This window comes from Caretta caretta, chromosome 9 (assembly GCF_965140235.1).
Source record: "Caretta caretta isolate rCarCar2 chromosome 9, rCarCar1.hap1, whole genome shotgun sequence".
Taxonomy (NCBI): Eukaryota; Metazoa; Chordata; order Testudines; family Cheloniidae; genus Caretta; species Caretta caretta.
The window spans coordinates 22,469,504-22,495,299 of NC_134214.1; the positions used below are offsets into that span (position 1 = coordinate 22,469,504).

General features: G+C 42.4%; 1 protein-coding gene across 18 annotated transcripts in view; it reads left to right on the forward strand.

The window, feature by feature from the left end:
- Positions 1-9,576: 9,576 nt before the first annotated feature.
- Positions 9,577-25,796, forward strand: part of LOC125642063 (caspase recruitment domain-containing protein 8) — a 41,037-nt gene continuing 24,817 nt past the window's right edge. For 6 of the 18 annotated variants that reach the window (XM_048862765.2, XM_048862766.2, XM_048862760.2 and 3 more), the window contains exon 1: positions 9,578-9,870. In XM_048862765.2, the coding sequence (XP_048718722.1) occupies positions 9,833-9,870 (38 nt within the window). In that variant the 5' untranslated portion in view covers positions 9,578-9,832. Of the gene's footprint in view, positions 9,871-25,796 lie in introns of all 18 variants that reach the window. The other 12 variants (XM_048862773.2, XM_048862759.2, XM_048862774.2 and 9 more) reach the window with 3 other exon arrangements.

Below are 25,796 nucleotides of genomic sequence, written 5' to 3' on the forward strand. Positions count from 1 at the left end.
CTCTGCAATCAATATAAACTCAAGAGATTCACAGAGACCGGAATAAGCAGCTTTGGGCAGGAGAGGGGAAGAGATTGGCAGGCTTTTGCAGGCTTTCCTGTTTAACTGCAGACCAGACAAGCTCAGAGAAAACTAGCTGACCTAGAGCTCCATGTTTCTAAAGGGAAGTCATAAACTGGAGGGGCAGATCCTGGACGGCTCTGTCCAACCCCAGAGAACTTTTCAGAGTGGTGAGGAACCAAGAGGCAGAGAAATGTGTACAAGTGTGTTTATTTTGTCTAGACCTGTGTATCTCTTATGCTGTTAACTGAAGAGCAACAATATTTTAAAATCAGGTGCCAAATCTATCTGTGTGTCTATTGGCTTACATTATCGGGTATCTCTGAAGAGGTAAGCTGTAAACCCAGAGTGCCTGTGCAGCTGGAGTTCTGGGAGAGGGTGTGTTTAAGCCAAGAGGGATTCTGAGGGGTCAGCACAGGTCCCAGGGAGCAGGCCGTTGGACTGCAGAGTCTCAACTCTCAAGAGGAGATGCTAGACAGAGGATCTTCACCCCAACAGTGTTCCTAGAGACTCCAAGGCACCAGTAGTGCCTGGATCTGTTCAGACTATGGGGGCTTAAGGCCCAGTGCGGTGGGTTCCCTCATGGCATTCTGGTGAGTGTTCAACAGGCAGCGATCAACTAGATCTGTGACACTATGTATTTCCTTCTCTTTCCTTCAGTCTTGTCTGTTTTCCCTCCTGTTTCCACTTTTCAACCTTGGTTTTATTAAATGTCTGGTTTCCCTTTCCCCTCTCTCCACCATACTTCTTCCCTTTCTTCCCTTACATTCTTTCATTATTTCTCATCTTACTTACCCCTCTTCATCTCCATCCCCACTCTGCTTTCTCCTTTCTTTTCCACATCCTTAATCTTCTCTATTTTATTTCACCACGTTCCTGTCTCTTGCTTCCATTTCCCTAACTCCCTCTGTTCTCTCCACCAATTATTCACTCACTATTCCCTCCCCCACCCCACACCTATCTATGAATAGCTGAATTAATCCTATACTCTTATGGCTCATTCCTGTCCTCCATACTACATGCTCGTGCATCAGGGCCGGATTATGACATTCTGAGGCCCTGAACTATGTCAAGTGTAAGAGGCCCCATGCCATAATTTTTTTTTTTATTATTTTCACTGAAAGGACGTTGAATATATAAACACGAACGCTTTATATTGGCATATATACAAAGACGAAGTTGTAAAATAGAATAATAATCTAACTAAAACACGTCTTGCAATATGTCTGTTTTTATTATAAAATAGTTTCAAATTAACATATTTTCATCTATGATTTCTTAATTAGTAGATATGAAAACTTTATATCTACAGCAACACAAAAGTAGTTACAGTTACACAGACCAGCTTACTTAATGGAAGCAGTACAACCTGCAGTATCTGTCTGCATATCACATTAATTTGAACACCGAAATTTAAAACATTTTCTTTCATGATTTTTGGAGAGCAAAGACATTGATGATGTCCTCAGATGATAAACTACGGAGTCTGTCACTTTCGATGCACAGATTGCTTAGGGCAGATAGCTTTTCTTCCAGCATTTTCTAGGTAGACATCTCTCTTTGCATTCACTTCTCTAGCATCTGATTTCCCCCCCACTCCCGGACCACTAATTAATCTCGAGTTAGAGGCTTTAATAGCCTATAAATCACATATGCACATAGTTTGAAATAACTTACTCACCAAGTACTCAGAATATTTTGATATATATGTATATCTTCCTTCATTTCTCTCAAACTTTTTATTTATCCTTTTGTCAGCACTCTCTGACATTTACTGTGAAGGTTCCCGAAACTGACGGAGGGAAGCCAACAAAAATTTATTGTCCTCAGGATCACTCAACCCAAGTCCATAAGACAATGACCTGCAAACTCAATCACGTGAAGCATGGATAGCGCATGAAGCAAAAAGTGGCGTGCACACTAAAATACACAATTGTATGTATGTACAGATCAAAAGAAGAACGAACACACTAATACTTAAGAAAATGAAGAAAAACAGGAGCGGAGGCACTATGCGACTGAGTGTGCTGGACCATAAACAAAAGATGGCAGCCTTCTGGCTATTACCAGCCCAGGGGGATGCTTTACATGACATCATTCCTAAGACGAGTCCCAGACGGGGATGAGCTTGTCAGGATTGCTTCACAACACTGCCATCTCTGACCTCACATTTTCCCAATTTTATCAGCAATGAGATTATGTATTTATTTATCTGAAATAAATTATGAAGGCAAGGTCAGAATTTTACCAGTAGCAGTTGGCCAACAAAATGCTGCCTTAGGAGACTGATAGCAGACTTACTTGTAGAAATACTAATTTTACAAGTGCAAATTATCTTTTTTTTCTCAGCTCTGGCCCCCCGCCTGTCAATAATAAACAATTAGTGAAGGGTAAGGATAGGGTAAGGGTATTTGTGTTGCCAGATGTGTATATTTTTATCATATTTGAACAAAAATGTCTATATTTAGAATCTTCTTTTTCCCATATCTCCTTTATTTATCCACTGATTTTGATAACATTTGAAATGGAGTCAATTTTTTCTTTTTTTGGAGGCCTCTCATATTGCAAGGCCCTAAGCTGTATCTTAGTTAGTTTATGCCTTAATCCGGCCCTGCCCTGCATTCTCTCCCTCTGGCCAGAATTCAGCTAATAATTTAACAAGGTAGGGCTTCTTCACTGATACCCACCATTATGCCCATAGTCTCTTTTATGCAGTTTATTATCCAGACTTAGGTCAAATCAACACATAGTTCCCCAACCCTCCTGGACTACAGCTCCCAGGATTTATTCCTCCTTTAGTTCTCAGGTTCCTGCTGCCTCCCTCTCAGGATACTATGACAGTCCTAATGCTTTGGGGTTCTCTATTTACAGGCAGCAAGACCCTCACATTCATTTCTCAGCCTCCTCCTCAGTAGGTGTGTGGGTAGGTAGGTCTCTCTTTAAGTCCAGGTGCCCTCTTTTAAAGCTCCAGTGCAGTCAGCTGTCCAGTCAGAGGACATTGGTTCTGCTCCCTTTTAAAGGGCCAGTGTCACCCTAAAGAGAGGAGTTTGTTTGAATACTTTATTATTAATTATGCCAATCTGTTTAACAGCTGTGCTGCCCCTTGGCACGCAAGCCTGTGCTTTATTGCCCTGGGAGAATAAAAAGGGAAATAGGATCTCAGTATCAGTATACATTATTCAAATATTAACTTGTAGTAATCTCTGTGTACCAAGCAGTACAAATACCATACCTGGGGAAAAAAGGAACAAATTACCTTGACAACATGAGAATTAGAATATTCAGCAGAAGAGAACCAATAAATATAGGTTGATACAGACAAAAACTAGACTTCTGCTGGAGTGTAGCCATCTCTCCAATGAAAGTTGAAATTACATTTCCCTGCGGAGTGGTAGAACACCAAGCCTTTCATTCATGTTCTCCATCATCACACAGGGTTAAACTCAGAGCTCAAGGAACTGTATACATGTAACCCAAGTATAAAGTACACTTGCCAGTGCATGTATTACTGCCCTGGAGCAACATGTTTCTCATACAAGCAACAACAAAAAATCAGTACAGTATGTTTTAATTCAGATAAAATTTTATTACAAATCATAATGTCTCTTTGTAATAAGATACATACCTATTTTGTTTACGCCTAGTATTCAGATGACTTATGAGGGCACAGGGAGTGATTCTGATAATCAAGTTTGCCCAACACTTTCTATTTTAAGACCCTGTTTTCAGTTGTTTTGCAAATTTTAACCATTTGGGATGAGGAGGGATTACTGCTTTCTACTCCTATCAGATACTCTGTTAGCTCAAGTGGTTGAGGACCATGCTGTGAATCTTAAGAGCCTAACACTGCTGATGATCCAGGCTGGCGGTGTCAATATAATTTGAAATGGTTATGAACTACCTTTCCCCCAGTGCAGACAAGTTTGAGAAAAGTGTTTTTAACAATTTATTGAAAACTACAATAGGACCTAAATATATGATCCCCGGCTACAATTACAGCAAGTAAGTAAAATCTCACCCCATTAGGTGAGGCGTACCGGCTGAGGTCGGATGAATCTGTTTCTCTGGCTAGAGTCTGTCACGACTGTACTGCCACCAACAAGCCACCAACCTTTATATCATTTTTCAATTCTATTTTTAGACACGACATCATAACTGCCAGTTCTAGTTTTAGCCAGTGACTGTTATTTACCTCACAGTTGTATGATCTGCTGAATCATTTATTTTTCCTGCCACTTCGGTTTTCCTGCTAATTCTATATTTTTTAATGCAATGTGACCTGTAGCTTCCATCTAATGGTGGAGTGACTCTTGTTTATTCAAAATAGAGGCCAGGGATACAAGATGGAGTCACTCACGATCTCCCGTATCAACATGATGACATTTTTATTTTTTAAGTTTAAAAAAAATAGAGAAAATTACATTTAAAAATCTCTCTTAAAAGAACATTAAGGTTGCAAAGTCAAACACTCTAAACTTCGGAAAAAAACAGAATTAAGGTTGCCCATGCACCAGTAGGGGTGTTGTGGAAAAAATAGCAAGGGATCATGTAATTAAAGACTGTATCGTACTACAGACACATGATGGGGGTGAACTAAGGTTGCCTGGGGCAATCTTAATTCTGCCATTTCCTATCTTTTGTGTGATTGACTTTGCAACCTTAATTTTCTTTTAATGCAGGGGTTTTTGTTTGATTTTTTTGGGTGCGGGGGAAGTCTTTCTTATAATACACACAGATGCAGAAGCTGCATAAGTTACCAACATGTGTGGTGGCCTCTGTTTTTACCATTCTCTTTTAGATAGGTTTTCTGCTTCTACATATAATAAATTATTAGGGCCCGGAAGTCAATTAGGGTTACCACATTTGAACATTCAAAAAAGAGGACACTCCATGGGGGGGAATTTGCTCACGCGCCTCCCCGCCCCAACTCCACCCCTTCCCTGCCCCTATTTCAACCCCTTCCCCAAAGTCCCTCCCCCAACTCTGCCCCATTGGACCCCTTCCCCAAATCCCTGCCCCAGCCCGCCTCCTCCCCTGAGCGCACCGCATTCCCCCTCCTCCCTCTCCCTCCCAGCTGTGCAAAACAGCTGTTTCGCGGTGCAAGCGCTGGGAGCTAGGGGGAAAAAGTAGACACTCTCTCGAGTGATCAGCATTCACTTTCTTTCTCGAACGATCAACATTCACTCTCTTTCTTGAATGATCAACTCTTCTTTGGGGAAAAATAATAATGGCAAAATCCCAGACTTTTTAGATATTTAAAAATACCTCCCGGACGGTGATTTAAGAACCAAAAAGCTGGACATGTCGGGGAAAATACGGACGTACGGTAACCCTAAGTCAATGGAAATTTTTACCTCCTTTTGGTCATATCATGTAATCTTGGAACACCCAAAATTTCTATTGATGTAACTGAGAGCAGAATTTTGGCCCTCTGCATGCAAAAGATAGAGGGATACTTTAAGATAGAAGTTAGTTACATCCATGTAAATCCAGAGGGGCTTGATTGATTTCACTATGGTTTACTAACATATTTTTAATTTCAAAAAAAGTTTTCTGTATAATGACTTTTGAATGATTGGGGTTGAAAATAGTGAGAATGACATGGCCTTTTAAAAAAAATGTTAAGTTTGGTCATGTGTTGAGCTCACAAATCTTTATGGTAGCCCTGTGAAAACAAAACAAATATGAAAATAGTATGTAGTTTATTGAACATATACTAGTGTTTTCAAAATAGTTCATAGTAGTGCTCCATTCACTTCCACTTCTCTCTGCCCACTTGTGTGAAATGGGGGAATAATAATTGGATGGTACCAGCTTCCCCTACATGCCTGGACCCAAGCTTGGAGGATGCAGTTCAGAATCTTACAGGGAAGTTTTACTCCCCTGCATGGGCATGTAGGCCAGGCTACAATCTAGCCCTTAGTAAAGTCAATGGGAGTATAAATAGAGATAATGGGATTAAATAGATGAAGGGAAAATTTAGGCTGAAAATTAGGACATTGAAAACTAGACTGGAAAAATCGTAGAAAATATTGTGTAGACAACAGTCCTACATTGGCTGGGAGAGAGCCAGATTACATATTTTAAGGAGATTTTTCCTTCTCTAATTTCTATAAGCAAAGAGGTAATTAATACACTATTACATATAGGAAAAGTTACGTTCCCCCTATTTTTTTTTAGTAAAACAAATATACGTGCCAAGGTCTCCAGAAACACGTTGGATCCTGTACAGTTAATCCATTTTAATTCTGCTCTGTTCCAGACTTCTCCAATGTATGCAGTAGGCGCACCTTTTAATGTCTGCTAGTGCTTTCACCTTAACCTTAGTCTCATCTCAAGTTCTTTCCACCTATGGAATGCTCTCTGGTGATCTTTTCATGGCATGCCAGACTTCTAGCCAGATTTTTCCAGTCCTTTGTTCCTGTAGAACCCAATGTGGCTGGAACATTAGACTGGAAGAGTTTGAAACAAAAACAGTATGCAGCATTCTGGGTTTTTGAGTACATAAGCGATAGCCTCTTCACTTTGTCACCATTGGGGATTTCACGCCAGTAATGTGTTGGATGGAAACTTCTATTTTCATTGTCTTTGGGGAACATGAAGTTTTTCACTTGCTGTGGCCCATGCAGTACAAGGAAGTCCCTCAGGCTACTGCTCAAGTGGGTCCACAGTCCTGGATCATCTAAACTTAAGGAACTAAACTCAGCAGCAGCTGTTTCTTGCACCTCCACCAGTCTTCTCTAATCTATACTTTTCTTCAGGAATGTGCATGATTGCATCCATTTGAGATGGAGATATGGATGCTGCAGTAGCTGCCAGGTCACCTGCACTCTGACTAACTGGAAGATCAGGCATCTCTTCACCACTCACATCCTGATTGGGGCCGGAAGGCTCACCGTGAACATTTGTGTCTATGTATCTCAGGAGAGCTCCTTCCTGCTTCGATAGAAAAGATTCCTTTGCTTTCTTTCTTTTTCTGAATGCTGCCCCAGAGGGGCGTTTTCTTCTTTCACTCATGACTGCTGTTCTGTGCCAGCTATATTGGCTCTCAACACTTAGTTGAAGGTGACAAATAAGCAGGCTGGTAGCAGGACCTGAGTGAGGGAAGATATCAGCATCTTAAGGGCCTAACTGGCTCCCACTACTTCAGTTGACTGCCTGTTCTCCTCAAGTGGGTTCAGGGAAGCAGCAGGAAACAGGCAGCTCCCTGAGAAGCTGGTGTTAATTAGTCCAGGCTCCTGGGGGTGCTAGAGAGGTACATAAGAGGCTCCTCCTCCTTTCTCTCCCTGCAGCTCCTGCTGCTTTCTGTTATTCCCTCTCTCCTTTTCTCCTGCCTGCCTGTTATGTCTCTTGTGCCCTCCTTCCTCTGGCACAGCACTCCACCATCTCTGTGCATCTCGAGCAGAGAGAATACATATGCACCAGCAGCAGACACAATTTTCTACACTCTAGGTCCTAGTGGCGCCCCCAGTTTGGCACCTGAGGCGGCTGCCTCCGTTCGCCTGATGGTAAGGCCAGCCCTGCATCACCTTCCTCATCTTCACTAGTGGCCATCATTCTGGTCCCTCCCAGGGCTACATCTCTCTCCCTGTACTGCCCTGAGATGCCACTTTTATAATATATTATGCTGACATTACCATGTCTAATGCATAGTCAGCAGGGGTTTCTCCCCTCTTCCTTATTTGTATTTCCTCCCCTTACAAATGTTAAGGTGTCCTTCTTCTATAACTTAGTGTGTTTATGATTTCATGCCATTATCATATCCGTCAATTCGTTGCCATGGCACTCTTGCAGTCAGATGTTCCGTCCAAAACCTCCCAGAAGCTGGTGTCAGTTCATGTTCTGTGATTGGCTGGTGTCATTATGAACAAAATTCTCCCTTACATTCTACTTCCTGTTCCCCAAAACTTATCTATGCCAAACTTTGTAGGCCTCAAGCCTTATGCTAACTGCTGAAGCCAAGGTCTTGCAGGACACAAGCCTGTAAGTTCCTTGCATTACTGCTGAATATAATAAAACAAATTCAAAATATAATGTAAAACAGTGACAATAATAGAGATAAGCTGGCCCACTGGGCTACAGGTAGCATTCACACTGTGCTAGGTGGAAGGGAAGGAAGGGCCTATGGCCCTTAAGAGACCTCTGTTCTGTTTTCGCCCTGCCACAAACTTTCTGCCTGAGCAAATCACTTAGTCTCTCTGTGCCTCAATTCTCCCATCTGTAAAATGGCACTACTCTGCCTCAGTAGTGGTGTGAGGATAAATACACTGAAGATTATGAAGTGCTCAGATCAGGACTCAAGTCATGGTGGAATGCTCTGGAAGGCTGTTCTGGTGCTTTTTTGGGAACAGCATTCTGACATTTTTTTTTTATAGGAGCACTGGCTCAGGTACTACAGCATGGGAGGACAAACTACGGCCCGTCTGGGCTTTCAGTCTGGCCTGCAGGATTGCCAGCCCTGTGGCGCAGCAGGGCTACGGCAGGCTCACTGCCTGCCCTGGCCCCGTGCCACTCCTGGAAGTGGCTGGCATCATGTCCCTGCAGCCCCTAGGGAAGGGGGGGGGCAGAGGGCTTTGCCCGCAGCACCCATTGGCTGGGAACAGGGAACTGAGGCTAATGGGAGCTTCGGGGGGTGGTACCCGCAGGTGAGGGCAGTGTGTGGTGGAGGCGCCTGCCCCCCCCCCCCCAGGAGACACTGCCAGACGTGCTGGACACTTCTGGGAGTGGTGCAAGGCCAGGGCAGGCAGGGAGCCTGCCTTAGCCCTGCTGCCACCCCGGAGCTGCTTGAGGTAAGCGGTGCCGGGCTGGAGCCTGCACCCCAAATCCCTCCTGCATCCCACACCCCAAACCCCTGCCCTGAGCCCCCTAACCCTCTTGAGACTCCTGCTGCATCCCACCCCCCTGCCCTGAGCCCCCTTCCACACTCCACACCCCTCCAGCACCTCAACCCCTTGCCCTGAGCCTTCTTGCACCCCACACTCCCCCCCCACACCCCGAACTCCCTCCCGCACCCCAACCCTACATTCATGGTCCTGCATACAATTTTCCCACCCAGATGTGGCCCTCGGGCCAAAAAGTTTGCCCACCCTTGTACTACAGTAATGGGGCCATATAAGTACCCATAATACAATAACACCTAATTCTTATATAAGGCTTTTCATCAGTAGATGTCAATGTGCTTTACAAAGGAGGTTGGGCTCATTATACCCAGTCCACAGATAGGGAAACTGAAGCAAAGAGAGGCGACTTGCCCGAGGTCTCCCCGCACGCAGTGCCAGGACCAGAACCCTGACTTGTTGAGTCCTAGCCCTGTAGGTGCTGGCCAGCCCTGCTGGGATGGCTGCTCCCTGCCCCGGACAGCGCAGGGGCGATGGGGCACCAGGAGCTGTGACACTGGGCTCTGCCCTGCGTTTGGCGGTGGATGCGCTTCTGCTCAGCGGCTCCCTCCTGCTGGTGCTGCCGTCTCCTTTGCGGGGATTCCCCCGCCTCCCGGGCCCTGGCCAGTCTCCGACTGCAGCCGCTCTTCCTTCTCCCGCGGCGCTGCGGGCGGGAGGCGCCGGGTCCCTGCCGCAGGAGCAGCAGCCCGGCGGCGCAGGCGCGTTCCCCGCGGTAGGGGACCCGGCCGCTTCCCCACCGGAGGCTTCTGTTGTTTTTTCCCCATCCTCCCCCCACCTCTCCCGCGCTGAGGCGTGCAGCCGCGCGGCGCCCGTCGCTGCAGCCTCGACAGCCTGGGCGAGCTGTTCGCGCCCGCTGCTGCCCGGGCCAGGCCACGATGACGAGCGGCCAGGAGTGTCAGGATGTGCAGGGCAGGTGAGCAGGCGGGTCCTGGGGCTGGGCGTGCAGCGGGGTCCTGGGCTTGCAGCGGGGTCCAGGGCGCGCGGTGCAGCGGGTCCAGGGCGTGGGGCGGGGTCCAGGGCGCGCGGTGCAGCGGCGGGTCCAGGGCGCGCGGTGCAGCGGGGTCCTGGGCTTGCAGCGGGGTCCAGGGCGCGCGGTGCAGCGGGTCCAGGGCGTGGGGCGGGGTCCAGGGCGCGCGGTGTAGTGGGGTCCGGGGCGTGCGGCGGGGTCCAGGGCGCGCGGTGCAGCGGGGTCCTGGGGCTGGGCGTGCGGGGGGGGGGGCGGTGGCGGGGCGCGTCTGGCTGCCTGGGGACGGGCAACCCTGCTGCTCCCGGCCGCGGGAATCTGGGGCAGGAGCCTGGGTACCAGGGACAAAGCGCCGCGCTCTCCGGGCCTGAGCGGCCTCTGCCGCAGGGGGAGGCGGCTGAGTCGGGCCGGTGCGCGGGAAGCCCGGGCGGCCGCCGGGATAGGATGGGGCGGGGGGGCGGCCGCCGCACGGGGACAACAAAGGGCGCCATTGCAGGGCACGGGCCGGGGAGGCCACGCACGCTGAGCTCCCGGGGGGGGTGGGGTGCCCGGGCGGACGGTGACAAGCTGCCTCCTCCACTGCAACCCCGGGAAGCTGGCGGAGGGGGAAGTGGAGGCCTCGAGACAGAGCAATGCCTCCACCCGTCTCGGGTACCAGCCTGCAAGGGAGAGATGGACAAGCCCTGCTCGAGGCTACCGCGAGTGGAAGGAAGGGGCTGGTGGCAGGTACTGCGCCTGGGCCCGGCCTGCCTGCCCATAGCCACGGCTTGCATCCCACAGGGAACTGCCTCCCCCTCCGCCCAAGATTTCCCCTATGATTTTGGGCAGGTCATTTAATATACCCTTTGCCTCAGTTTCCCATGTGTAAAATGGGGATAATTGCACTTCCCTACTAGAGGAGACAGATACACTCCTTATTGCAAGATGGATGCTCAGATCCTAAAGCGATGGATCTTAGATATAATAACACGGGGTGGAGGACGGGGACAGGCACTTCTACTTCATTTTCTCGAAGTTAATTTTTTCAGAAATTCACATCTTTATCTTCTGAGATGAAGTGCACAAACTTGGTGCAGAACCGGATGAAGTTTCTGATCTAAATATTTATTTTTCATTTTCTGATTTAAAGAAAACATTCACAGAAAAATTCTTGAAAAAAACATGAAAATGAGTGCATAAACATTTGGCTTTGCCTGCAAAGCCTAAAACACAGTTTATCTGCAAAACGGTTTCACTTTCTGTTCTAGTAGCAGCCAGGTTCAGAATAACAATCCTCTGGTTCATTTATTGCGCACACTGAGATACATGAGGTTGCCCCTTAATAATTATGTCTTAAAATCCTTTTCCTCTAGATAGTAAATGGCTGGTCTTGGGTAACAATCCATTATCAAGTTGCATCTCAATTTTTTCTTTTTCTTTTTCACTGGGGCATATTACTGTACATATTCAACTGAAAGGAGGTGGGGAGAAAATAAAAAAGCAAAGAATGGAAACTTTCCAATTGAAGATTAGATCTTACTTAGTAAAACCAATGTTCAGAGTCTCGAATGTATGTCAGTAGTAGTTGATGGGTAGCAAAATGTGAAAACCCCATTGACCACCTTGAGAGTCCTAGGAAGAAACAGTTTTACCTTGTATTAAATAATCAAGGTAAGTATAGGAGCTGCTGGGGAACTACTAATGTTTGTAGCTAAATGCCCAGTATTTATTGCCCAGGTTATTTGTACCCATCGCATCAGATAAGCAGAAGTAGCAGGAAGTAGTCCTGATCTGCTGAATTCCAAACACAGGCCTGGATGAGAGAGGAGAGGCAGGAAGGGAATGAAAATAGTGGGTCTTGTGTCATCTTGAGATGAGAAAGGCCACCACTGACTATATAGCCTCTCTGGGCTCTCAGGATTTATCTAACAGCAACTTCTTTGCTAATAAAAGTGCAAGCAGAAAGTGTCAGCAATCCATGTTCTGGCACTTTTCTGCTTAGTGTGAAGATAAAACTAAAGTCAATTCTACAGCCTCATTTACCTGTTTATATCCACTACAGAAATAACTTAGAGTTTAAAGTTTGAAAGCTGCTTATTACATAAAAATGTTTATTTGTACTTATTTGAACGTTTTTACTGAGTTCCTTTGAGAAAAGACTTGGAGGCCAGTTGCAATGTTATGGGCATTGACACATTTTCAATAAAATACTCATGTATCAAATTTTACATTGATCCTGCCATTTATTTTTCTGAGTTATCTACTTGCATGTTGTGATGGAAAGTTTAAATTCCATTATAATGTGTAGTGATGCGGTGTGAAGAATACTGAGGACAGTCTACAATCCTTTTTTTACAGTAAAGTTATTATTGCTAATGTCCATTTTGCCTCTGCGTGACTAACCTGACACGGTGTCAGAAGACAAACAATAGACACTGCAGAATTTTGTCAAACTGCCAAAGTTCCATGCACCAGAGAGCTTCAGTTTCAACAGACCATCAGACTGGCCTGATTGGAAGGAGCAATTTGCATGTTTCCGCATCACAACTAAACTCCACGAGAAGAGTGGAGAGGTGCGATGTAGTTCTGTAGTCTATGGCCATGGGCAGGAAAGCTGAACATATCTTTAAGTCCTTTGCCTTTGGAGAGAAGACCCACAAGAACAATTATGCTGTGCTGCTGGCTAAGTTTATGAGCTTTTTATACCTCACTGTAATGTGGTTTATGAGTGAGCATGTTTCTACCAGCATGTCCAAAAATGTGAGGAGTCTGGATTCTTTTATGAGAGGCTTGTATGGCATGTCAGAGAACTGTGACTTTGAAGACAAAAAGCGAAGAGAACGATAGAGACAGCAGTGATTGACATTTTAGATCAGGGACTTTCAGAGAAACTGTAAGTGAAGAGAGATTTAACCCTTCACACAGCAATAGAAATGGCAAGACATCTGGAAATGATTAAAAATCAAAATAGAGACCAGTGGCCACCAGAAAGTAACCTAGAGGAAGTGACTTACAAACAGAATCACTATAGGAGATAACACAGTTGCAAAAAGAAAGTGTAATAAGTTCTTAAAGCAATGTGGGGTAAGCCCCAGGCAAAATCTAACGCTTTTCAGATGAGATGCACAAGATGTGGAAAAGATCACAGTCCAAGAGGTGATTGCTCTGCTAAAGCAGCCAAATGCTGTAAATCCAGAAAAACTGGGCATTTTGCCACTGTCTGCCACATAAAGGGAGTATGGGAAGTGACTGCTGAGGGTACATCTACATGGTGAGCATCAGTGAGTCTCAGAGCCCAGGTTGACAGACTTGGGTTTGCAGGGCCCATGCTATGGCACTAAAAATAGCTGGGTAGATCAGGGGTTCTCAAACTTATTGCACCGCAACCCCCTTCTGACAACAAAGTTACTACATGACCCGGGGGAGAGGGGCGGGGGTGGCAGAGCCCAAACCCCTCAGCCCTGGGTGGGGAGAGTGGGAGCTGCAGCCCAAACCCCGCCACCCCGGGTGGAGGTAGAAGCTTCAGCCCCGGGTCCCAGCAAGTCTAATGCTGGCCCTGGCAACCCCATTAAATGGGGTCATGACCCACTTTGAGGTCCTGACCCACAGTTTGAGAATTGCCCACGTAGATGTTTGGGCTTGGGCTGAAGCCTAGAGGGTGGGTGGGTTTCAGAGCCCAAGCTTCATCCTGATCCAGAACTTCTGCACAGCTGTTTTTACTGCTGTAGTGAGAGTCTGCAAACCTGAGTCCGTCAACCCAGGCTTTGAGACTCACTGTGCTGTGTAGACATACCTTGTGAATCAAGAGCCATTTTGTCTTGGATCAATCATGTGTAATGAGCCTGCCTGGAGGATGAAACTGAATATTTGTGGAAAGACTCTTCATTTTCAAATAGATTCGGATGCAGCTGTAACAGTCATATCAGAAGGGACTTACAGTCATGGAGCTGAAAAGAGCAGATGCTGGCCTAAATAGCCCCAGAGGTATTTTGAATTGCATTGGACAATTTTCCTCAGAAACAATAGACAAAGACAAAAGCTTTAATTTTAATGTATATGTGATTAGAGTATTGGAGGCTGACAATCTCCATACTCTTAGTGACAGGTTTCAGAGTAGCAGCCATGTTAGTCTTTATCCACAAAAAGGAAAGGAGTACTTGTGGCACCTTAGAGACTAACAAATTTATTTGAGCATAAGCTTTCGTGAGCTACAACTCACTTCATCGTGAAGTGAGCTGTAGCTCACGAAAGCTTATGCTTAAATAAATTTGTTAGTCTCTAAGGTGCCACAAGTACTCCTTTCCTTTTTGCATACTCTTAGTGTGGTTGCCATGATGGGTCTAGTGAGAAAAGTGGAAGAAATTGATGGAATATTTGGTGATATTGGACTTTTAAAAGGAGATCCAGTAGAAATCATCTTAAGAGACAGTGCTGAACCATATAGCATACATATGCCCTGCATAATTTCTATCCCATTACTTCATAAAGTAGAAACTAGTTAAAGAGAATGGAAAAGAATGATATAATTGAGAAAATTGCTGAGCCCACTGCATAGTATACAGTGATAGTACCTGTTATGAGTTAAAATGGGAATATACAAATCTGTGTGGATCATAAAAGACTTAATGAATCAGTAGTGATAGAAAAATATATCCTCCCAGTACTAGAAGAATTCCTCCCTAAAGTGGCAGGAGCTACTGTATTCTCCAAGCTAGATGCCTCAAGTGGTTTCTGGCAAATTCCTTTAGCCAAAGAGAGTGCTAAACTGACTACATTCATTATGCTGTTTGGGAGATTTTGCTTTCAAAGATTACCTTTTGTGATTACCAGCGCTCCTGAAATTTTGCAAAGAAAGATGGCAGAGCTGCTTAAGAACATAAATGGGGTTGTCATTTTTAGGGATGACATTTTAGTATACAGGTCATCAATGGGAGAACATAGCAAAACCCTCAATAAAGTTCTGAGCTTAATCAGTGAGTCTGTACTCAAGCTAAATAAAGAGAAGTGTGTTTTCCACCTATGTCAAATTGAATTTTTGGGACAGACAGTAACCAAAGATGGAATTAGTCTACCCTTGAGAAAGTAAAAGCAGTTAGAGAATTGAATGTACCAGAACTGAGATACATGCTGGGGATGGTAAATTATCTTGCCTGATACCTGCAATATCTTTCTACAGTGACAAAACCTCTGATAAAATATTAAGGTCCAATACATCCTGGCTATGGGTACAAAATCAGGAGACTTCCTTCAAAAAGGTAAAAGAGGTGATCTCAACTGCTCTACTTTTAATGTTCTACGATGTAAACAAACTCTCAATGGTTTGTGCTGGTTCCAGTAGCTATGGCCTTGGTGGTGCATTCTGCTCTCGTGCACTTACAAACAGAAAAAGAATATGCACAGTTTTAAAAGGAGTGCTTGGCAAATGTATGGGCATATAAGAACTTCTACAGATATCTTTGTGGATTGAGTTCGTTTAAATTGATAACTGACAGGAAACTTCTACCCTTATCAACAGAAAGAACCAGTCACTTATCCCAGATCAATTATACTCATATCTCAAACCAGTTACAATGCCTATAGCCAGTCCTGTACTAATCTAAAGTTTATTAACTAGGAAAAAGAAATGAGTTGTTTACAGGATTAAAACAGGAAACATACACACAAATGAGTTGCAGTCTCAGATTTTGAAAGGTAATACAAACTTGTATAATAAGCGGCTCTATATGTCCTAGGGCTGACCCCTGCCAAGCAGCATGGGGATCTCTTGCTTATGTTTAGGAATCTTTGCCCTCAGAGTCGAGACAGCATAAAGAGACCCCATTTCTCCTTGTCATGGATCTTTATCCCCTTCACCTCAAAAGCCAAGCTGCTGGGATGAGTTTATGCACATGCCTCCGCTTCCTGAACTGAGTTAGGAATGCCATTGACACTACAGTGCTAATAAACAATGGTCACATAAACACCACCCTATACCGGAAACCTACTGACCGCTATTCCTACCTGCATGCCTCCAGCTTTCACCCTGACCACACCACACGATCCATCGTCTACAGCCAAGCTCTGCGATACAACCGCATTTGCTCCAACCCCTCAGACAGAGACAAACACCTACAAGATCTCTGTCAAGCTTTCTTACAACTACAATACCCACCTGCAGAAGTAAAGAAACAGATTGATAGAGCCAGAAGAGTTCCCAGAAGTTACCTACTACAGGACAGGCCTAACAAAGAAAATAACAGAACGCCACTAGCGGTCACCTTCAGCCCCCAACTAAAACCCCTCCAACGCATTATTAAGGATCTACAACCTATCCTAAAGGATGACCCAACACTCTCACAAGTCTTGAGAGACAGGCCAGTCCTTGCCTACAGACAGCCCTGCAACCTGAAGCAAATACTCACCAACAACCACATACCACACAACAGAACCACTAATCCAGGAACTTATCCTTGCAACAAAGCCCGTTGCCAATTGTGCCCACATATCTATTCAGGGGACACCATCACAGGGCCTAATAACATCAGCCACACTATCAGAGGCTCGTTCACCTGCACATCCACCAATGTGATATATGCCATCATGTGCCAGCAATGCCCCTCTGCCATGTACATTGGTCAAACTGGACAGTCTCTACGTAAAAGAATAAATGGACACAAATCAGATGTCAAGAATTATAACATTCATAAACCAGTCGGAGAACACTTCAATCTCTCTGGTCACGCAATCACAGACATGAAGGTCGCTATCTTAAAACAAAAAAACTTCAAATCCAGACTCCAGCGAGAAACTGCTGAATTGGAATTCATTTGCAAATTGGATACTATTAATTTAGGCTTAAATAGAGACTGGGAGTGGCTAAGTCATTATGCAAGGTAGCCTGTTTCCTCTTGTTTTTTCCTACCCCCCCCCCAGATGTTCTGGTTTAACTTGGATTTAAACTTGGAGAGTGGTCAGTTTAGATGAGCTATTACCAGCAGGAGAGTGAGTTTGTGTGTGTATGGTGGGTGGGGGGGGATGTGATAAAACCTGGATTTGTGCAGGAAATAGCCCGACTTGATTATGTAAAGAGCTGTCACTTTGGATGGGCTAGCACCAGCAGGAGAGTGAATTTGTGTGGGGGGGTGGAGGGTGAGAAAACCTGGATTTGTGCTGGAAATGGCCCACCTGATGATCACTTTAGATAAGCTATTACCAGCAGGACAGTGGGGTGGGAGGAGGTATTGTTTCATATTCTCTGTGTATATATAAAGTCTGCTGCAGTTTCCACGGTATGCATCCGATGAAGTGAGCTGTAGCTCACGAAAGCTCATGCTCAAATAAATTGGTTAGTCTCTAAGTTGCCACAAGTACTCCTTTTCTTTTTGCGAATACAGACTAACACGGCTGTTACTCTGAAAATTGACTAGGTCTCTGTCCTTTGATGCTACGCAATGTCTCATTAGCCTTCAGTGGGCCATCTTGTGTGCAGGATGAGCACTTTACTTTTAATTAATGCTTCGTTTCCTGTTTGGTGAGTTACACAGTTACAGAGGTTTACAATACAGACACTCAATATAACTTTATACTGTGGGATACAGATATTATAAGTAGGATTAATGCATGCACCATCCTACAAGGATTTCATAAAGTCTAAACACATTCTTATAACACTAATATCTGTTTTAACTGTATTAACCCACAGCTAAGCCAGACTGGTTTTCAGCTATGCCTTTGTCAGTGTTCAGTGAGGCCTTGGGGTCTTGGCATGAGCTGGGGCCTGGTCTGGAAGCATTACACCCAGATCATACACTGTTGAGATAGACAGTGGGGCTTTCAACAAAACCGTCAATCTCCTCAGTTCATTGATTCAACAATCAAAACTGAGCAAACTACAAATTGCAGATGCAGTACCAGGAGCAGAAGATTCACCTGTTCCACACCTCCCAGAGAAAGCTGTTGCAAACAAAAGGCAGACTAGTCACCACCTTGTTACCTGTTCTGGCTGCATAGTTAAACAAACAGTATGATTTAGGGATGAGTAACAGAGCAAAATTTGTTTAGATTTAAAGTTAGTTTGAAAAAAATAGTTTTCTGTTTTTAAAATTGTTAAAATGCAGAAAAGAAAAATTAAAAGGGAGAGAGTTGGAAAGTTGAAATTGCATTACAATGTTTAGTCAATGGGTGGCTTTGTGTGAAGAATACTGCAGCACATCTTTCCCTAGTGCTGAAGACAATGTGCCTTTTTTTTTTTTTTTTTTTTTACAGTTAAGTTGTTGTTGCTAGTGTCCATTTGGCCTCTGTCTCTGTGTGGCTAACCTGACACATAACATAAACACCCTTACTATATGAGATTAATAACAATAGTAATCTATATTAAGAAAATGTCAAAAAATTACATTAAAAGACTGTCTTCCCCTGCTTAACCTACTCTCCTCAGGAAAGCCTTGAGTGATTAGGTGATTCTTGCAGTTGATCTGGCAGGTTAAAAAATGTGGGCTTTGCCAGACCAAAGGGGGAAGTGAATTACAGAGTTGAGGGCCCTCTGTTGAGAATACCCTGTCACCAACTTAAGCTAGTAATTCTAGGGATCTTCAGCAAATGATACCCAGTTGATCTCAGCTGCAAGTTAAAGCAACTAAGTCCTATTGGCTTTTAGATACTTAGGAATGAAACCATAAAAGACTCATAGGTCAATACCAACACTTTAAATTGTACCCAGAAATGAGTTGGGAGCCAGTGAAATATCCAGAGCATAGGTGTGATCTCTTTTCATGAAACACCTCTGAGTAAGCAAGCAACTGCATTCTGTACTACCTGAATTTTCCAAATGTTATTCATGTGGAGTCCTCTGTAGAGTGCTTTGCAATAATGCAATCTCTGTGAGACAAAAACATGGGTGTTAGTGGCTAGGTAGATAATGGCTAGCTAGTTCCAGGAGGAATTCCTTGGCAAGTGAAGTCAATGGAAAAAACCAACAGGACTACCATTATTATTTGGATGTCCAAAAGCAGCTCAAAATCCAGTAAAATTTCTGAACTGTGAACTTCAGTGATAGTAGAAGTGACACATTAATATTAAATCTGCCATTTTCTCTAAATGTTTCCTGAATTCTCCAGAACAGGCTTGTGCTCTCATCTCAACTGGACACTGGGAAAGATGAGTTACTAAATGGCCTGGTTTTGACAAGAGAGACACATGGAGCTCTGTGTCATCTGTGTATTGATGGATACAGCAACCTAAATATCTCACTCTTTCCCCAGCAGCATCTTAGGGTGAACTGTAGAATGGAGAGATGACAACATAGACCTTTGTTGAACCCTATAAATTAGAGTACCTGAGGCTGATGAACAGTCATCTTGTAAAAACAGTCGTTGCAAAGAGAAATGAATAGAGTCTCTTAAAAGCAACTCCATTTAGCCTTGCCAACATCTGCAAATGCATCAACACTACCTCATGGCTAGAAGTATTAAAGTCAGCGAACAGATCTGGAAGAGTCATGTGGGTGTCTCATCTTTGTGCATTGCTGGAAGGAGATTGTGCTGGTTTCAGTGATGCACAGTCTCCGAGCCATACCTTGGCTTAAACACAGGTTGAAAAGGGTCAGAGACATCTGTGGCAATTAACAGGCCCAGGCTTTGTTCTCAGTCCCCTTCTTCTCTTTCCCTTTGTTTTTTCCCAAAGCCTTCTCTCCTTCCGTGGCTTCAGTTACCACCTCTTTTTGTGGTGTTGTATAAATGCTCACTACTACAGCTGCTATTACTACCAATAAACAAATATTTAATAATAATAATAATAATAATTAATAATAGTGTGGTTTTTTTAAACAATGGTAATACCTTGGAAAATTGAATTGAAAATCTGAATTGCATACTCCATTCCAGCTGCTGCCTCAGGCTTTTTGCTCTCTTGGGCTAGCACTCTTTTTTGCACTCTTCTCAGGAACTGTGTCTTTGTTTTTTCTGCATCAGTAAAGTAGTTGTTTTAGTGACAGTGTGGCATTTTGATTATCTTCTTAACTAACAATTAAAAGACAGCATTGCAAGTATGGTTCCTACTGCACGGTCTAAATACTTAGAAAAAAAAACGGCCCCTGGAAAACAGTATTCTCTTTCATGGACGACTACTGCAACAAAGCAGAAAGTCCCTGGCAGCAGTAACTGAGGAAGGAGGAGAGCCTGTGGTTTAGATTGTCCCTTGCTTTTTAAAGATATCAGTATCCATTATGATATTGATTATATCGGATAGGATGTGGATTTTTAATAAGTTCAGCACAAATTGAACTTCTCTTTACTTATAGTTATCTTAAAAATAGTTGGTCCATCATTTTAGTTTCTCAGTTTCTTGCACTCTGAGTATAACACAAAATATTGCACACATTTGCATTACAGAGGCATATCATACATATATGTATGAGGCATGCTTTGAGTAATAAGGATTACATTTTGTATGTTGATGCAATTTTCCAAAAACCCCAATGACTGGAAGAAGCCTACATTTGTTTTTTTGAGAAGACAGGTTACAATTGAGAAGGAACAGCTAGCAATTGTATATATAGCGATGCACTGTTTTTAATGCCTACCAATAACTATAAATAGTAACTGGCATATACCAAAATTGGCTGCAAACAGAAAGTGGCATAACGGCATATTGTACTATCTGGTTGTACATTAACAGACCTTGTTAATTTTTAATCTTATCTCTACAACATTAAGGGATATGTGTAACTTAATTACAAGAGCCTGATTTTTACTCCTTACTTAGACAAAAATTGTTTAAGAATTGGTCTGATTAATTATATATTGTGATTGAGATATTTGTGATCAGCAGCTTTAAATCTGTCATCCCTCTTTAGTATGTGAAGAGTGTAGAAGGAACATGGAAGTAATCTAAACACATTTGTGTAATTAATAAAAAATAGATCCTGCAAGTAATCAGATATATAGCAACATATTTAAATTTCATGTTATTACTGCTGGGAATAATTTAATCATATAAGAGGTAAATTCTGTCTTGACACATTATAGGATGACTGGTAGTGATATTCTTAAATTAGCTGGATTGAGTTGGTGGGTTTTTTGGTAGCTAAACTGGCATTGTTTTATTACTGATCCAGCAAAAAATGATGTTTCAACCTACCCACATACCACATGATATTATTACAAGAAGAGAGTATGTTGATTGCTTTCAGTGGGCATATCTATAAAGTGCAGGGTAGTAAAAGGTAGTGACGCACGAGGGAGAAGATGGAACAAATTTGGCAGGCCAGTTTTACCTTGAGGTCTTTCTCCTTGAAACCAAAATCTTAATTCCTTCCATTGTCTCATGCTTTCTGACTCCTCTAGTTGCTCTGCATGGATTTTTGTGCTTTTTGTCTTCTCCTGTAGTTGATTTGCATGGATTCCCAGTAGAGTTCAAGTAGAATAATTAGTAAAAGGGGTATAGTGCTCTGCAACTTGAGATATAAGTCTGTGCATAGCTCTTGTGCCTGAAAAAGCACTTTGACTGTTATATTTAGGAGGTTACTTTTACAGGTAGTAAGGAATTTTCAGCAGAAACATTTTTTGTAGGAAAATGCTAATTCATTGAAACCAAAACTGTTTCTGGGAAAGGGTTGGTTTTGACAAATCACCCGATTAAAAAAAATTGAGTATCAAACATTTGGAATTGTTGAAACATTGTTTTGACATTTTTGAAAAGTTTCATTTTTTCCTTTGAAGTGACTTTTGATTTTACATTTATATTTTTTTTTAAAAAGATTAAAAATAGAGAAAGGTTAGAACTGAAATGAAACATTTTGATTTGACCTGATCAGAAATTTATTTTTGGACTATTGATTTGTGAAAATTTTTGAGATTGTGACATTTCATTCTGATTGTGACAGAAATTTTTTTCAAAATCCAGAACATTCTCACAGCTTGAGAAAACCATTTCCCACCCAGCTCTAGTTACTTTATCAGTACTTAGTTTAAAAAAATATACCAAGGACCTGATCCAACTCCCCCTGAAGTCAATGGAGAGACTCATATTGACTGTGTTGGGAGTTTTGGAACTCCCATTGACTTTACTAGGAATTGGATCAGACCGCAAATGCTGGAAAGCTAATCTTCCAACTATAGCAGCTTAAAAAACAAATTCCAAGAAAGCTTTGTGATGTACACCCATGTCTAGAGCTCCATGTTTTTTGCAAATATTCAGTAACACTAAATAAAACAAAAAACAACGTATAAAAGGAAAACAAGCAAAAAAGTCACCCCGCAGCAGGGCGAGTTCCTGAGTGGATAAAATGAGTAAAACATAAGTGTAACACCGACAGACCCCAGTCATTGGCAGACAGGATTGAACCTGGAACCTCTGGAGCTTAGTGCATGAGAATCTACCTCATGAACTAAAAGCCAATGCTTGTTAGCTAAGGCTGTACAGCAGACTCATTTTATCTCTCTTTTTAAGTAGTCTCGGTGCCACTAGATGGGACAGAACACCACACTCACGAGGTGTGTGGGTTACACAAGGACAAAAAAAATCCCCCCAAAATAAAACAAAAATTTATGAAAAAAAAAATAGTTTCACAAGGCTCTACCTATGTCACAAGACAAGCTGAGCAAGGCTGCCAAGTCTATAGTGTTAGGGAATCCTGTGTCAAGGTCCGTCAAGTGTATTTGACAGTTAGACAAATTGCTTTTGAAGCTATAAGGGGATCCCAAGGCCAGTACCAGCTGTTAAGACAACTGTGCAAAGCTATAAGATTGATGACTCTGTAGCTGTAAAAGTATTTAGAATAACTGCAAGGATTGGACACATCCTTCACCAGATCCCCTATAACTGAAGATTTGGTTTATCTCAACCAGTTGTGGAGGGAAATGCAGGAGTTTCAGACTTCCCTGCATCAGGGCAGGTACTCTGGGTCTGGAGGGTAAGAAACTGATGTGTGATAGATAATTTTGGGGTACACCATAAATGGAGTCTCTCTGCTTGGACCTTGAAACATCCCAATCACACACACAGGCATGATAGCCTTGTGCAAGCACTTGTTCATTGATTTGCTCCTTGTGATTTGCAGCATGGAATCAGGCCCACATGTGAGTTTGGGGTTTCTTAACAGTTGTTGATAATATTTGTCATTTGGTGCAATAACAAAAGCAACACAATTGTTCTTCCAAAATACCTTAATGAGCCAAGCCTAAAAATCAACACTGGCAGGTATTGGTTAGCAGAACGCAGAGAGCTTAATGAACACATTGGGGCAGGGAAATCTGTGTATACTCTACTTCAGTTTGAACACTGACTCTCAGAATTAATGGAACACTGTTGAGGTTTTTCAGTCTTAAATTTGCATAATCAGAGAGTTGTTTCATGCTGTAGCACTATCTATAAGTGTGATTGTATGTTTCTCTGATATTTGAACACAGAATTCACTGTGAGGCACACTGTGAACAAACCAGTGCCCCGTACAGTACTGTTTTCATAGTGTTAATACATCAGTTTGCTTTTGTGTGTCTTACTCTTTTAAATATATAGAGTACAGCTGGTCAAAAATATTAATTGTTTTTTGCAATTTTTAAAAAATTCTTTGTTTTGACATTTTCCCTGAAAAAACACTGGTTTCTTGTTTCCCCCAACCTATTTCTCTCCTTCTTTTCCCCCTTTTTCTTCTACTCCCCATTTTTTATTTATAGTGAAAAAATAGAATAAGGAACGCAACAGGAAGAGAAAGGGGAAAGAAGGAAAATGAAAAATCAAAACCTGAAAAATTTCAAACAAAATGCAAATTTTTCATGAAAATTTTCTTTTTGAAAAATAGGCCATTCTTCAAAGCTATTTTCAAATTTAAAAAATTGACCAGTTCTGTTACTGAGCTATGTTGCAAGCAGTGATTGTAAAAAGATAAAAATAAAATGGCACCACATTACAAAACTTAGGTAAGTGCTATCAAAGGAAACAACAGTTCAAGACATCAAGCCTCTCTTTATATTGCCTTCCCTTCCTTTATTTCCTTACCACTTCAGAAACTGAGGAAGAGATACTAACGTAGCTTGGACTGAAGTGATACAAGGCATTAATGAAAAGAAATTATACAGTAGAGTAGGTTTATGAACAAGGTGTTAAATAGTGTTAATGATAATTCATATGTTATTGATGAATAGTATAAGAAAACAATAGGAAAAAGGCAGATTGTCAAGTTAATTAGGTGTGAATATGGAAATTAAAACACCTGTTGTTTTGATAATGTGTAATAGATCAAGAAGATCTAATTAGTGGTTGAAATTAAAGGAAAGAAAATGTGGTAAGTATAAAGAAAAAGAGAATAAAAATGAACTTCAGACCATCAATCTGTCTGATTACAGTGAGGATTTAGTTTATGCCAGAATGTTATGCCTAGATGAAAGGTTTTCCTCACAGTGGTATTAGGAGCATTGTACTAGTGTTACTGGGAGGAGAATTTGATGATGATTATATAGTTTGGCACTGGGTTGCCAGATATTAGTATTGCCTTGTATTTTCTTACATTTTGAATCGCTGTGTTGCGCAATAGATTCATTCACTGGCTTTTCATCTTCAGAGATCTGGCCCAACTCAACTTGAGACACCATAAATGGTCCTGGTTTTCAGAAAGTGCAAAATCATGCCCTTCTGCGGTATGTTGGATTGAACATACACAAATTCAGACACTTTACATCACTAGTCACTTAAAAATTTTTTTGCCTTGGTTTCTTAGGTTACACATAAAATTGAGTTTTTATCCTCATCTAATACGTCCATATTACGTATTTTCATATAATTGGAAGTCTGAGCAAAAGAGAGGCCTTGTGAGAGTTTTGCCACTAATTTCAGTGGGGCCAGAATTTCACCCCAGGTTTTTGATAGGATACACATTGAAAGTCAGGACTATAGTGCATTGAGTTGCATAATGGGGAAGTGCTACTTGTTCTTCTTTTAAGGAGCTTGAAACAAACACTTCAAAAATGTTTGTACTTTTAAATGGTCTTCATCATTTCATTACATTTCATGTGATTTTAATGTATTTTGAACTTACTTGGATGTAGAAATATGGATACCAAATAAAGCATTGAAAAGGTAACATAGCTTTAGACTCTGATACTGCAAACACTCATGCATATGAATAGCTTGATATGTTGTTTGCAGTGTTGTAGCCATGTTGGTTCCAGGATATTAGAGAGACAAGGTTGGTGAGATAATATCTCTGTGTAAGCTTGAAAGCTTGTCTCTTTACCAAGAGAAGTTGGTCCAATAAAAGATATTACCTCAGCCACCTTGTCTCTCTAACTTTATATGTGAGAGTACTTAAAATGAGTTTAGTGAGTCTACTCACATGCATAAAGTTGCTCATGTGTCTTAAACCCTGGACCTGCAGCCTCTTGTGCTCATGCTTAAATAGTTTAATTGAAGGTAAGTGAGTCGTTCTGTTGAAGTTAATGGGCGTACTCATGTGCTTAAGGTTAAACATGTGTTTGAGTGTTTGCAGGATTGGGGATCTTAGTTTTTATAATACATTTGCTGTCCTTTGGATACCCCAACAAATAATGACATTGTGTTCTGACTTGGCTTTTCTGATTATATTATAAGATAGCTACATTCTGCCATTTTGTACGCAGATTCATAATGTTTCAGTAAAAATAAATTTTTAAAGAAAAATTTTATACTATGAAAGTTATTATTAAAGCACTGAAGTATTTTTGACATGGATTGGGTTACTTAATAATCCTTTATACTTTTTTCTCTTCATAATAGTCAACACCTAAACTAGTTGTTCTTTCTACTGTCTTTATGTCTGATCCTGCAAATCCTTTCTCACAAGAATAGACTTTACTTATGAAAGCATTTCCCCAGTGAGACTACGCACAGAGTCATTACGGGACCACCAGATCATCGAATCTTATGTCACAGGGCACTAAACACTA